The 14,277-nt window shown below is 49.0% G+C and overlaps 1 protein-coding gene across 1 annotated transcript in view; it reads right to left on the bottom strand.

The window, feature by feature from the left end:
• Positions 1-692: 692 nt before the first annotated feature.
• Positions 693-14,277, bottom strand: part of MCC (mutated in colorectal cancers) — a 295,908-nt gene continuing 282,323 nt past the window's right edge. The window contains exons 16-17 of the mRNA XM_008056655.2: positions 3,012-3,134; positions 693-1,220 (exon numbers count right to left, since the gene is read on the bottom strand). Coding sequence (XP_008054846.1) covers positions 1,040-1,220; positions 3,012-3,134 — 304 coding nt within the window. The 3' untranslated portion in view covers positions 693-1,039. The remainder of the gene's footprint in view (positions 1,221-3,011; positions 3,135-14,277) is intronic.

A 14,277-nucleotide genomic window follows, 5' to 3' on the forward strand; every position in this document is an offset into this window, starting at 1 on the left:
CAGGACAAGCTGAGTCTTGAGCTGGGGAAGTCAGCAGCACTCTTCTAAATAGGTGGGATCAGTTTTGCAAAGCATTCAGTATCTCCTCAGAGTCTTGCCCTCAGAGGCAGGTTCAGAACCACAGGCATGTGCATGTGGACGAGATGTGACTCAGCAGAACAGCTACTGTGTGGTGCCCTGGGGCGGGAAGTGCTGATAAGGGTTCTCTGCTCCTGAAGAAACCCCTGATAAAATGAGTTCCTGAACACGTATCAGAGGGAGTCTCAGCTCCAGGTCTTGGCTTTTAGTAAGGCTCCCCTGGGAGGGAATAACCCCAGAATCAAAAAAGAGTGTCCCTCCCAGCCCTGTCTGCAAAATGAAAGGTGAAGGAAGTTTTTATTCTCCCATACAGAATAGTCCAGGCCACAGACCTGGGGTTTCCCTCCTTGTAACTTCAGTGTATCTGAGACTCCAAGTGACACCTGCCTACACTCTTCCCGTGGCCTGTAGCTCCTGGGGAGCATCTGTGTGACTGCCCACATCTCAGAATGGACACCTGGGAGTAGAAAACTAAAGCCTTGGTGCAATGAGATCAGCAGTCCTAGATGCTGGAGGCACACAGACCTGTGTGTGTATCACACAGTTTTCCCCGACGGAGGAAGGTGGGGGAAGAAACTGCAGATGCTGAAAGGTAAGCCCCCTTCTGCTGAGAGGAGGACAGAATGGAAAATCTTATAAAAACAGGTGCCTGGAATGCATTGACACACAGCCTCCAGACCAGAAGAGAAGGGAGACAGAAAGCGAGGCTGGGGCAGAAGCAACAGGCACTCAGAGCATGCGTGACACTGTCGTGAGCCTGGGAGACAGGAGTAGGAGCCCCCCTGGATACAGTCCACACGGTGTCTCCAGGGCCACTCCCCCAAGGGCTGAGTCAGGGCTGCCCAAGTGCTGACCTACCTGCCCACCTTCCCCTTCCTCCTCCCAGCAGATGCTGTCCCCGGGGGCCCATCTCCGCTGTGGCTTAGCTCCCACGGGTGGCACTTCGCTGCCAGTGTGCCAGTTACAGCGAAGTCTCATTGGTGTGTGGCCTGGAGTTCTCCTCCTCCAGCAGGGCTATCCTCTGCTTGAGCATCCTCACTTGGGTCTCGTGTCTCTCCACCATGGCCATCATCTGCGACTCCAGCTTCTTCAGCTTGTTTTGATGCTTCTTCTTTGCTTTCTCATAGGCAGCCACCAGGTTGCTGGGTGGGGACAGAAGCAAAAGCGTGAAGATTCATTCTAAGTAGCATTGGAACACTGTCCTGTCCACTGGGTCACAGGCCCAGTAAGCACCACTCTGGAGATACAGCACTCGGCCTCTCCGGTAAGAATCTGAAATCAAGTGGGGAGAAGAGGCAGCACCAGGACTTCACCAACTCAGGGCTAGCCATCTACTGGCTTAAGCTGGTGAGTCCAGCCTGACTGCTGGAGGCTTGTCACGCTCACATAATAGAAAGGCTTCTAAGGGTCAAACCAACCGTCCGGATTGGCCAGAGCCAAAATAAATACATAAATACAAAAAGTAGCTGAATTCCAGAAAGCTGGCATTTAAATAGAAATAGTGAGTCTAGGCCAGGCATGGTGGCTCACCCCTGTAATCCCAGCACATTGGGAGGCCAAGGCTGGAGGATTGCTTGAGCCCAGGAATTTGTAGAACCTGGTCTCTACAAAAAAAATCAGGAAATTAGCTGGGCATGGTGGTGCACACCTGTAGTCCCAGTTACTTGGGATATTGAGGTGGAAGGCTCACCTGAGCCCACAAAGCTTTAATAATGCTCCCCAGAGAGGAAGAAACTCCAGAAGAAAGTGCCCTTCCCAGCCCTGTCTCCAAAATGAAAGATGAAGGAACTTTCTGTCTTTGTACTACAGGATTGTTGAGGCACAGGACTAGGGTGGGTCATGATTGTGCCACTGCACTATACCCTGGCTGACAGAGACCTCGACTCAAAAAAAAAGTCTGTCTGTTGCTTCATGCTTCCCACAGAGCCAAGTGTACGCTTCAGGAGAGTGTCCCTGAGGCACTGCCATCAGAGCTTTTCTTGCTCAGACTTAACTTCATGCTTTGCTGGTGGGACTCAGAGTACTCAATCAGGCCATAAGCTAATGCTGCCAAGCCATACACAGAATAGACAGGCCTCTGAACTGTCCTCACCAGAGCCTGGTGGGTGAGGGAAGGGGGTGAGCCCAGGTAAGTCCACATCCCCTCTTAGCCCCAAATGGCACCCAGGTCCCTCATAGTCATTACTCCTAAAGCTGCAGTTCTCCCAAGCCGTCTGAGGACGGGCCCTGGGGATTCTTAAAATCTGGTTGGGGGTCTGTGAGGTCTTGATTTTTTATTTCCATCTACAGAGCTGCATAAAGCCAGGTGTTGTCAGCAGACATCCAAGTAATACGCTGAGTCAGAGACAGATTTTTGTGAAAAAAATTTTTAAATAAAAATACTATTTGTATTATATCTAGTGACTTTTAAAAATGAATAAACACTTTTGAAAGTTTACCTTGGTTTTAGCTTCTATTATGAAGTATCAAGGAATGTCATTTATAGGAACGAAGGCTCTTTTGAGGTGCTCAATTTTTTATCAATGTAAAAGAGTCTGAGCCCAAAAGTTTGGAGACTGCCGTCTCACAGCAGTGTTTCCTAAATTGTTCTACTGGGTGTTAAGTGTTGCTCAGATAAGAAATTCTGAAGCCAGTTTTGTGTGGAAAACACTGGCTCAAACACAAATATTCTTTATATGACTTCTCATAACCTTTAAGAATTGAAACGATCGGGAGGAGACCACAGTAGGCCGCATCTGGCCACAGAACACATCTTGACCGAGCATTTCTCACAGGTTTCTGTGGACACCTCAGGAGTTGCTGCTCTGGGGAAGGCCAGGCTCCCAGAGGGGTGGGTGAGGACTCACAACTCTCTCCAGCTGCTTCCCAGGAGCTGTGCTACAGTATGCTGCTGTCAGCCCAAGTGCTACCAGGAAGGTACAGGAGAAGCTCACCTGTTGGCCCGCTTCAGGTCATTAACAAACTCCGCAGACTGCTGATGGCGGATTTCACTGCTTTTGGTGAGTCTTTCCAAGGCACTCACCAGCTCTTGAACTCTGGCCTTCAGCTTCTTCTCTCTGTGTCAAGGAGAGACAAACATGCTTATGAGTAGCTTGAGAGGATGGTTGTGGCTGCTACCTTGGGAGTGGTGGCAGAAGGGAGGAGGAAGCTTAGCTTGCTAGGTCCAAAGGCAAAGTGAGAAAAGGGAGATTCTAAAGGCCTTAGGAGTGTGGCCGTCACCAAGTAGGATACCTCCTCACCACTGCCTTCTTAGAGGTTGATTTGAGTCTATATCTCTTTAATGATAAGGACCCCTTAAAGATCTCAGTATGTGCCACAAAGGAACAAGACAGGAATTGTTTCTAGTCTTCTAGATAGCGAACCTGGAAGTTCTTTTCTGCTATTAGCATAACAGATCCTCAGAAATGAGTGCAGCCTAACCGCTAACCCCAGTCTCGGTCTTCACACACTTCTCTCTCTTCTTATTGAGTAGGAGTCTCATTCTGTTGCTCAGGCTGGAGTGCAGTGGCACACTCACAGCCACCACAGCCTCAACCTGCTCAGGCAATCCTTCCGCCTCAGCCTTCCAAGTAGCTGGAACCATAGGTATATGCTACCATGCCTGGTTAATTTTTTTATTGTAGAGATGAGGTCTCGCCAAGTTACCCAGGCTGGTCTCGAATTCCTAAGCTTAGGCAATCTTCTTGCCTCTGCCTTTCAAAGCGCTGGGATTACAGACGTGAGCCACCATGGTCAGGCTCCTCTTTTTTTGAGATGCGGTGTCTGCTGCCCAGGCTGGAGTGCAGAGGTGCAGATCTTAGCTCACTACAGCCTTGACCTCCTGGGCTCAACCCATCCTTCTTCCTCAGCCTCCTAAATAGCTAAAACTACAGGCATATGCTACCATGCCAGACTAATTTGTTTTCATTTTTGTAGAGACAGGTTGGGTGTCCCACTGTATTGCCCAGGCTGATCTCAAATTCCTAGCTTCACGTGCTTAGATTAGCCTCTCAGTGCTTAGATTACAGGTGTGAGCCACTGCACCCAGTCCACACCCTTCTTTTCCAGGTGTTCTGACCATCTCCCGAACCACTTAGGGGATCAATGACACAAACCTCTGTTGGGCCTAGGCTGCCTATCCTACTAGACAAGTCCCTACTTACTGAAACTAACATGATCCTAACCTTGCAAAAAGCATAAAAATGTAGTGGTAAATATGTAGAATGTAGAATGGATACTCTTTTCATTGGAAAGATCTTTCCCATAAAAGTACATTTGCACTTGCACTTGACCCCCTCCACCCCACCAAGCAGCTTCGAGTGCTGTGGACTCTAGTTGAGTAACTGAGAAGTCAGTTAAGGGAGCTTGCCAGCATCCAGTTAGCCTGTTGCCTTCCTCCATTCCCCACAAGGGCACAAGACCCATCCTGGGCGACAGAGGGAGATCCACCTCAAAACAAACAAAACTTTTTTTTTTTTTTTTTGAGTTGGAGTCTCACTGTCGCCCAGACTGGGAGTGCAGTGTCCGCTCCCGGCCACTGCAGTCTCGACCTGCTGGGCTCTGGCGACTCTTCCGCCTCAGCCTTCCGAGTAGCCGAGTGCAGATCGACATGCACTGGCAAGGAAGCCCATCTGATACATGAGGTGAAAGGGTGAGTTCTGTAGTTCTATAACTTTTGCAAAAACAACTAAACCTGAGTGTGAATGCCTGCCATGCTGTAACTACAGACCAAAAGGCCAAACACAAAGTCAACAATGGTTAACTCACGAAGGGGACAGGACAGCAGCAGGCTTACACTTTCTCCTTCCTCACTTTTGTGTTGCTTGGAATTTTTACACAAAGTATGTGAGTTAGAGTCGGTAGGAGGGTGACCTCAGGGTAGAAGACTCCTTTCAGGTATCTGGATGGTTCAGCTCCTGGCTCTCCCTTCCTGGCTTTTCAAATATTGATGCTTTTGTTTGTGCCTCCAGTTACTGGTTAGGCCAGCTCCAATTGAGTAAATTTGGTAAATTATATTAAGGTAAGGGACCTCAGGATAAAACAGCTACAAAGAAACTTTCTGGTAACAGCAAGGAGCTGCAAAGGCTGGACAGTCAGCTGTAAAACATTTGCTGTTGGTTCAATGCAGCCAACAAAGAAAGTCGTTAACAACTCACTGTTAGTTCCTGGGTCTCAACAAACACAAAGGCAGTCAACTGTTGCTGTTAACTAACCTTATCTTAAAGAAACAAAATACCACCATCAATCAGCTGCTTCACAAACCTCTGGAAATTTCCCTTTCAGACCACCCCCAAAGACAATTCCTCCAGGCCCACAGTGGATCCCTCTTATAAAAACACCCCTCTAATTTCATGCCTCTTTGCAACAGACAGCAGACTTGCTGCTGTCCTGCCTGTTGTGTCCTTTAACACGTTTTCCCTTTAATCTACCTTCCTTGATTCATAACTGTCTTGGTGAATTCTTTCTTTCTTTTTTTTTTCCCCTGAGTTGGAGTCTCATTCCATTGCCCAAGCTGGAGTGCAGTGGCACACTCAGAGCAATTCCAGCGTTGACTTGCTGGGCTCCGGCAGTCCTTCCTCCTCAGCCTTCCAAGTAGCTGGAACTACAGGTGAGCTTCCACGCCCAGCTAATTTTTGATTTATTGTAGAGATGAGGTCTCGCCAAGTTGCCCAGGCTGGTCTCGAACCCGTGGGCTCAGGCAATCTACTTGCCTCAGCCTCCCAAAGTGCTGGGATTACAGGCTGAGCCACCGAGCCTGGCTGGTGGATTCTTTTAATCCTCCGTGACTCAACCCAGCCTCACAAGCAGCCCGCACCTAGGACTTCCCCAGAGTACTCCTGCCTTCCTCCTACCCGCCTCAGCTGAACACAAAGGCCTGAGGGGGGCTTCCAGCAGCTCTGGCACTCGCTGAGGGATGTGTGTGTCTCCCCACTAGCCGCCAGGAAATCTCAGACCTGGCTGTACTTCCTCTGGGCATCGGAGAGTGGCAGCATTTCCTACCAGAAGTGAGGACGGTGCTGAGGTAGGGTGATTCCCTCCCACTCCAGCCCCCCCCCAATCTTCCTTGAAGCCTCCCAGCTGCCCTCCTCCGGCTCCAGGAAACCAGAGGGTTACTCCCTTTTCTCTTGGGCTAAAAAGAACAGGGAAGGGTTGTGCGTCCTATATTTTATTACCGTTTAGATTCCTTTATCCTTCATTTTCATGTTGAGTAATAGTGCAAAAGGAAAAATGAAAACTTAAAGGCTTAAAAATATACTCGCAAAATCAATAAGAAATTCACAACAGCCAGGCATGGTGGCTCATGACAGCAATCCCAGCACTTAGGGAGGTGGAGGCAGAGGTGAGAGGATCAGTTGAGCCCAGAAGTTCAAGACTAGCCTGAGCCACATAGTAGGACCTCATCTCTACAAAAAATTTAAAAAAATTAGCCGAGCATGGTGGCACATGCCTGTAGTTTTAGCTACTTGGGGGGCTAACACAGAAGGATTGCCTGAGCCCAGCAGGTCGAGGCTGCAGTGAGCCCTGATGTACCACTGCACTCCAGCCTGGCAACAGAGGGAGACTCTGATGAAAAAAAAAAGAAAAAGAAAAAGAAATTCACAACAAAAACTTTACCCATAACAATATCATCCCAGCCTCCCCCAGTCATATCCACCACACCCTACAGACAGGAAGAGTATGAAATCCTAGACCTCCCACAAAACAAAGGGCTTCCTTCCCCAGCACCCAGGCCTGAGGGGACAGAGGGAACTGTCTGGAACTGGCAGGCTCCAAAGGAAGACGAAATGCCAGGAAGGCAAGAGAGGCTCTCACAGGCCCTGGTCAACGTCAGCTCTGGGGTGAGGTGAGGGTAGGGAGTGAACTGGTGGCAGAAACTACAGTAAAGGGCTGTGATGCTCATTTTTTGGAAGATACAAAGATGAGGCTGGACCTAAAGTTAAACCTAACGCTTGGGTTAGTTTACCTGCTTCCATCTGAGTGAGGCAGACAACTGCAGTAAAAGAGTGTTGACTTCAGTATCACTCAGCTGGACCCAAAGACACAGTAAACCACTGCCTTGTAACAACTTTTCTAGACCTGCATGGACAACATGGCAGCCATGGCAACACGACCGGCTATTTGAGCACTTGGAGCATGGCTGATCCAATTGAGATGTGCTGTGAATGAAAAATGCAACCTGGGATCTGAAGATAACACACAAACATGTAAAATACCTGATTACTAATTTTTATAATATTGATTATACGTTGAGATGGTTTGGATATACTGGGTTAAATGTTACTAAAATTAATTTCATATATTAAAAAAGTTTTTAACATGGCTGCTAGTAAATTTAAAATTACATATGTGTCTATGTGCCTTGCATTTGTGGCTCATATTATATTACTCATGGACAGTGTGGCTGTAGAGCAACTGTTTTTTGTGGGGTTTTTTGAGACAGGGTTTCACTCTGTCACTCAGTCTGGAGTGTAATGGCACTGTCATGGTTCACCACAGCTTCCACCTCCACCTCCTGGGCTTCCACCTCCACCTCCTGGGCTCTAGCGATCCTCTTGTCCCAGCGCCCCCCCCATTAGCTAGGACTACAGGTGTGTACCAAAATGCCCAACTAGTTTTTAAAACTTTTTTGTAGAGATAAGGTCTTGCTATGAGGCAGAGTAGCTGGTGCAGGTTAGGCTTAGATAGAAACGTAGGCATGTTTTAGGAAGCACTCAGATATATTTTATTCTGGCAGGCCAAGCTGGAATGTGAACTCGGCAGCCTATCCCACCCCCTCAGCAAATCTAAAGAAAACCCTCTCAGATGTAAGAACATGACAGCCCAACCTGTCAACTCATGGTTTAGCATAATCATCACTGAAAGTCTATCAGGTTCCCTGTCAAAGGTAGAAAACTGAATACCACCCCTTAAGCCACAGAGATGATAATAAAACCACTTTTTAGCTCACGAGCTTGTGAATTGGAAAAGTCTGGCAGGTCTCTTGCAAAAGACAATGTGTTCTGGAAAAGACTACCCCTCCTTCCCTCAGAAGCCAAGAGATGTCAGTTTCTCAGGAGTGGCAGTTACCTGTGTCTCACCCTCTTTAGCAAATCATTTGTGAAAATAGATCTATTTTCTTAGCTAAGAGCAAAAGCACAGTCTTTCTTTTTCGAGACACTTGCCCATGCCAGGCCCTCTGTCATGGAACTTCTGCCCACCCTTTCTTTCCTCTCTTCTGCTTTCTAGTAAACTTTGTTTTTTGGTTTTTTTTTAGTTGGTGTCTCACTCCGTCACCCAGGCTGGAGTGCAGTGGCATGCTCATGGCCACTCCAGCATGGACGTGCTGGGCTCCCACAATCCTGCCTCAGCCTTCCAAGTAGCCGGAACTATAGGTGCAAGCTATCGCACCCGGCTAATTTTTTATTTATTGTAGAGACAAGGTCTCAACCAAGTTGCCCGGGCTGGTCTCGAACCCGCGGGCTCAGGTAATCCACTTGCCTCGGCCTCCCAAAGTGCTGGGATTACAGGCTGAGCTACAGAGTCCAGTCTAAACTTTAACACTTTGCTGGCCTCTCTAAAATTCATTTTAGGGTTGAGTCAAGTTTTGCACCACACTCCTACCTGGCATCAACTACATTGCCAAGGCTGGTCTCAAACTCCTGGCCTCAAGTTATCTTTCTGCCTCAGGCTCCCAAAGTGCTGGAATTACAGGCATGAGCCACCACACGCAGCCAGCTAGAACAATTGTTTAAAGCAATATTACCAGGTCTTTTCCTTGAACGCTGATTCAGTGGGTTTGGGTTGGGACCCAGGAACTGTGTGGTTTAACAAATGCCCCAGCTGACTCATAGGAGCAGGCAAACTTCACCAAATGTTAAGAGTTCCTCTCCTAGGTCTGAGGATGAGCTTCCTGTGCTCCAGGAACTAACTCCCTGAATTTCTATGCAAAATTACATGCAGGGGGCACACTTTCCTAAAATCCAGCTTTCCTCAGAGTCTTAAAGGATGACCCATAGTTTGCTAATCCAAGTCACTCTGAAACCTCAATCATCCATGTCCCGTTCCTTCTAGTTCTAATTTAAATTTTCTTGGCCTTCAGTTAAAAATTTAAATGGTTTGTGCACAAACATAATTAGGCCTAAACCCATGTTTCACACAGATGAGAAACTAAAACTCAAACACTGCACATTCCATATGCCCCCTCAACAGCAACACATTCATTTGTACAGTGTTTTCTGGAATGGTTAGATCTGGGTAACCCACTCTTTGTTCTTTTATTCCTGATAGTGTTGGTGCCCTTGAATAAAGCCCTATACTGTCAAGCGCAAACAGTGCTGGATTATGATATGACTACAAAAATACAAGCCAGGTGTGCTTGGTGGCTCAGCCTGTAATCCCAGCACTTTGGGAGGCCAAGGCGAGTGGATTGACTGAGCCCGTGGGTTTGAGACCAGCCTGGACAACTTGGCGAGACCTTGTCTCTACAATAAATAAAAAATTAGCCAGGTGTGGTAGTACGGAAGAATTGCCGGAGCCCAGCAGGTCAACACGGGAGTGGCCATGAGCATGCCACTGCACTCCAGCCTGAGTGACAAAGTGAGACTCCGACTCAGAAAAAAAAAAAAAAAAAGAAACGCAAGCTACCTGGTACACACATGGATTTCAGTCTGTCTTCCCACTCTGGTATTGGGCCCTCTTCCCAAAAATGAGGGTTGTTTCTGGTCACAAGAAAATCTATGAGTCTAACCCTAACCACACCACCAGCGAGATGCTCTTCTTTTTAATGGAAACATAATTGTAAGCAATGGAATAGCCATAGGGAGTTGAGGAGGCAGACTCACCATGGGAATTCCCAGGTAACAAGGAGCCAGGGTGGCTTGCGAGTGGGCTAGGTGGGAGGTGTCCTTGAGGTGTGCTTGTCAGGGGACCTGGGGAGCCTGTGAGCAGTTATTAAGGAGGCCATATCCTCCCTAACAGGCCAGCAGTGGTGCTCTGATTAGACAGAGTCCCGAGGAGGCGCTGCGGGAGTCCTTGGCCAGGCCGGGTCCTGCAGGGGGAGTGATGGCCTCGCAGCCGGCCAGGAAACCCTTCAGAGAAGCTGCAATCAGACCAGACCGCAGGGAGTCACAGCCTGCAGTCTCCGAGCCTGGAATTTCTTAGCAATTGCTGATTCTACAGCATGAGTCACGGCAGAATCATCAGCATGTGTGGCTTCTCTCGCCTTCCACCGCTCTTCCACCCAGTCAGCACCCCTCCGTGATCCCTTCTCCGTGATTTCTGATCTGCGCACCCGGCCTGCCCTCTCAGTCCTTGCCTCACCCGTCAGCATCACCTACCCAGTGACTGCCCCTTTTCCCATGGCTTGGACGAGGTCTCCCGAGACTGATATCCTCCTGTTTTGTAGACTCCTCTCTCTCTGTCCTCCACGGCAGCTGTTCAGGACTTGGGCCTGGCAGTATTTTATAAACCCTACCCTTACTCTGATTGATTCCCCTCCATTCTTACTTATTTCCCTAAAACTATCCAAATGCTAAAAACTTCCAAATCTTTACTCCAGGCCTTTCCCAGGGGCTCTGGACTAGTCTGACATCTTTCCTTGAGAGACATCTTCAGTTTCACACATCCAGAGTGTAATCTCTGAAATGACCTCCCAAAGCCACCTTGCTCCTGTGTCAACCAAAGGCAGCCCCTTCACCTGGTCACTCGTTGGCAACTCAGGGTTGGCCTTAACTCCTTGCTTCCCTTCATCCTCCCTATCTGCTCAGCAGCAGAATCTGTCTACCAAGTCTCGTCATCTTGCTGGTTCTGCCATCACCAACTGGGGCCACGCGGTCATCATTTCTTGCCTGGAAAGCCACAACTGCCTGCTAGTTGGTTTCTCTGCCCACACCCTGCACCCCTCTGCTCTTTGCTTTCCCATGGCTGCCGGGGAAAACACCCCCACCCACAGGAGAAGTTTTTAACATGACCGATTAGACAACATTTCTTGCCTTCCGCCTACACCTGGAAGAAAGCCTGTATTCTCACCCTTCTGCCATGCTGGAATCCTGTAGGTCTCGTGCCTGGAATGTACTTTTGCCTCTCGCCTTCTCTACCTCTCTTTCTTTTTTTTTGATTTGGGATCTTACTCAGTCACCCAGGCTGGAGTGCAATGACTGATCACAGCTCACTGCAGCCTTGACCTCCTGGACTTAGGCCATCCTTCTGCTTCAGCCCCTCAAGTAGCTGGGTCTATAGGCATGTGACCACACCCGGCTAATTTTTTTTTTTTTTTAAGAGATGAGGTCTTGCTGTGTTCTCCAGGCTGGTCTCAAACTCCTGGGCTCAAGCAGTCCTCCCGCCTTGGCCTCCCAAAGTGCTGGGACTACAGGCATATGCCACTGTGCCCAGCCTTCTGTGTCTTTTTCGTTGCAGCTAAGGTGTCACCTCTTCAGAGAGGCCCAGCCTGAGCGCCAGCCTCAACAAATGCCCCAGAGTGACGGCATCATGTCACCTTGCTATTTCCCTCGTATTATTCCTTGCAGACTAGATTTACTTTACTGAGAAGTATCTCCACAGTGACTGTATTGCAGCACCCTATTTATTTCCTTCATTGTCATCACTGCAAACTGTTTGCTATTTCTTGGAAAGTCCAGGCAGTAGCAAACAGCTATCTCTAAGTCCTCTCCAAGGATAAAGTAACTTAATTCCTACATGACCTCTGAAGTCAGCATGACAATTATTCTAATTTACAGATGAGGAACTTGAGGCCTGGTTAAGAGATTGGCCCACAGTCAGGGGCCTGCAGAGCTGGGTTCCCACCTGGGAGTCTGTCTGTAGAACTTGTGCTCTTAAGCATCTCACTGAGGCATCCTGTGATTCAGGAAGGGAACACAAGGTCAGCACGAACTCTGGTTAAGAGCAAAGGCTTGGCCGGGCGAGTGGCTCACGCCTGTAAGCCTAGCACTTTTGGAGGCTGAGGCGAGAGGGCTGCCTGAACCCAGGGGTTTGAGACCAGCCTGGGCAACTTGGTGAGACCTCATTTCTATTATAAATCAAAAAAATTAGCCGAGTGTGGTGGTGCGTGCCTGTGAGTCCAGCTACTTGGAAGGATGAGGTGAAGGATTGTCTGAGCCCAGGAGGTTGAGGCTGCAGTGGCTGTGAGGTTGACGCTGCATTCTAGCCTGGATGACAGAGTGAGATTCAGACTTAAAAAAAAAAAAAAAAGCACAGGCTTGTGGGACTAAGGATGAAGTGTCCCCAGGTAACACTGGGCTGGTGCCCCATTTGGGCATGGCTGCATTTTGCCAGGAATAACAGCATGAGGACAGCATCTTTTTTTTAAGATTCGGGGGTACATATGGGTGTTTGCTACATGGACATACTGTGTAGTGGTGGGGATTGGGTCTCAAGTGACAGCAGTCTTTTTTGCTTGAACTTTCCTATGAAAATGTTTCTGGTCCAGGAAATGCACCTGAGACTCTCCCAGGCCTGCCTCTGCCTGTGGCTGCGCTGTGCTCAGATGCTCCCATGGTCTCAGGAGATCCCAGGTGAGGCCTCTTCTCTCGGGCTTCCAGAACATTGGGGGAATGACAGAAAGGTCAACGTAATCTCAGTTCCTTGGGCACCAACCCTCCCCCCCCCCCCAGCGTGAGCCCCAGTCCCTTGGCCCTTCTAGGCACCCCAGCTCTGGGGCCTGGCCGTTTATTTACACGGTAGTGAACCTACAGGCACACTTTGTATTCCGTTAGCATCCTGCAGGCCCATGTGTGCTTATGGAATTCTAAGCACAACTTCCACTGCTTGATTACTATTATAAATCAGTCAAATGTGAAGAATCAGCAAGTGCACGTTCAATAAAACAGCACCTTTTAAAATAATGGTCCTCCTAATGAAATGATGAAGATTCTGCTGCTTGTTTGCTCAGTGGGGGCTCCTTTTTAAAAGCGCCCCATCAGTCTAGGGGAAGTTGGTGGCAGAGCCAGTCGGACTGTACGAGTGCTGTGTGAGTGAGTGCGTGGGTGAATTTGTGTGCGTGTCTGTGTGTAAGTGGGTGTGTGAGTGGCTGACTGGGGACTTGAGAGCAAGTGGCCAGGGATCGCCTGGTGAAACGGCTGGTACCGCAGCTGCTCTGCTTGGACTCTGGTGCTTCCTGGGGCATAAGAGCTGAGCACCATTTTCAAAAATCAACAAAGCCCTTCCTTGGCAGTAGCTGCCTGCCCCACTACTGCAGTACCGGGCCAGACACTGGCAGTGAAGGCCGCAGAGGGAGTGCAGCAAGGGAGCCAGAGGCAGAGTCCCAAAGACAGGGCGGGTAGCAACCGCTACCTGATACTCTGCCACCACCGCCTCTAGCATCAGGCTAGGCTAAATCCTGGGCAGAGAAGTGCTCCAGAGCGGCCCCCATGGAAGAGCAGACCTGCATCTTAAGACCAGGGGGGTGATATCTGCATTGCTTTGGAGCTGCTTTCCATGAACCCAGAGAAGATCCCCCAAGTGCACAAGCCCTGGTGAATAACAGTAGATGTGGCGCCCCAGACGATCCACCCACTCCCACACCCCGCCCCCTCCCCAGTCAGCTGCTGGGTGATAGACACATACAGTGGATCTGACTGAGAAGGAGGCTGGTGAGTGCCTAGGTGACTCCGCCCTGCCCCTGGCAATGAGCAAAAGGATCAGGAGGGCAGGATAAAGGCTGAAGGCAAACTGGATGCTGTGGGAGCTGTGACCACACCAGGAGAGGAAGGAAGGGAGAGAGAGTCCGGGAGACCCTGAGTTAAGTCATCCCCTCCCCACCTCCCACCCACCCCAAGTGCAAACACCAGTTATCAATTGCAGGCAGTTGGGGTGGGGTGGAGATTCTCAAAGTTTCAACATCTCAAGTTTCAACAGCTAAGAGGGAACCTGTAGTAACAGACCTGTAGTTGCAGAACCTGCTACAAGAGGGAGCCTCCCCAAAGAGATATACTTGAGCTGAGATATCTCTACCAGTGAGTTTTTTGTGGTTTGGGTTTTTCCCTCCTTTTTTGTTTGTCTCATTTCTCTGCTTTGTTTGTTTCTTTTCTTTCCTTCTTTTTCCTTTCTCTTTTCCCTTTTTGATCTCTCCTTTTCTTTCTTTCCTTATACTTTGTCTTGAACTCAAGGGCTACACAAGCATACCCACTGTACATGAATATCTTGTGGAGATGGAGAGCAAGTCCCAGCTCATCCATTCACCAGATAGCAAGCATTGTGACTCCTCTGTAGGTTCTGAATCCTTGC

This window comes from Carlito syrichta, unplaced genomic scaffold, assembly GCF_000164805.1.
Source record: "Carlito syrichta isolate Samal-C Ts95f unplaced genomic scaffold, Tarsius_syrichta-2.0.1 Scaffold302431, whole genome shotgun sequence".
In the NCBI taxonomy this organism is placed as follows: Eukaryota; Metazoa; Chordata; class Mammalia; order Primates; family Tarsiidae; genus Carlito; species Carlito syrichta.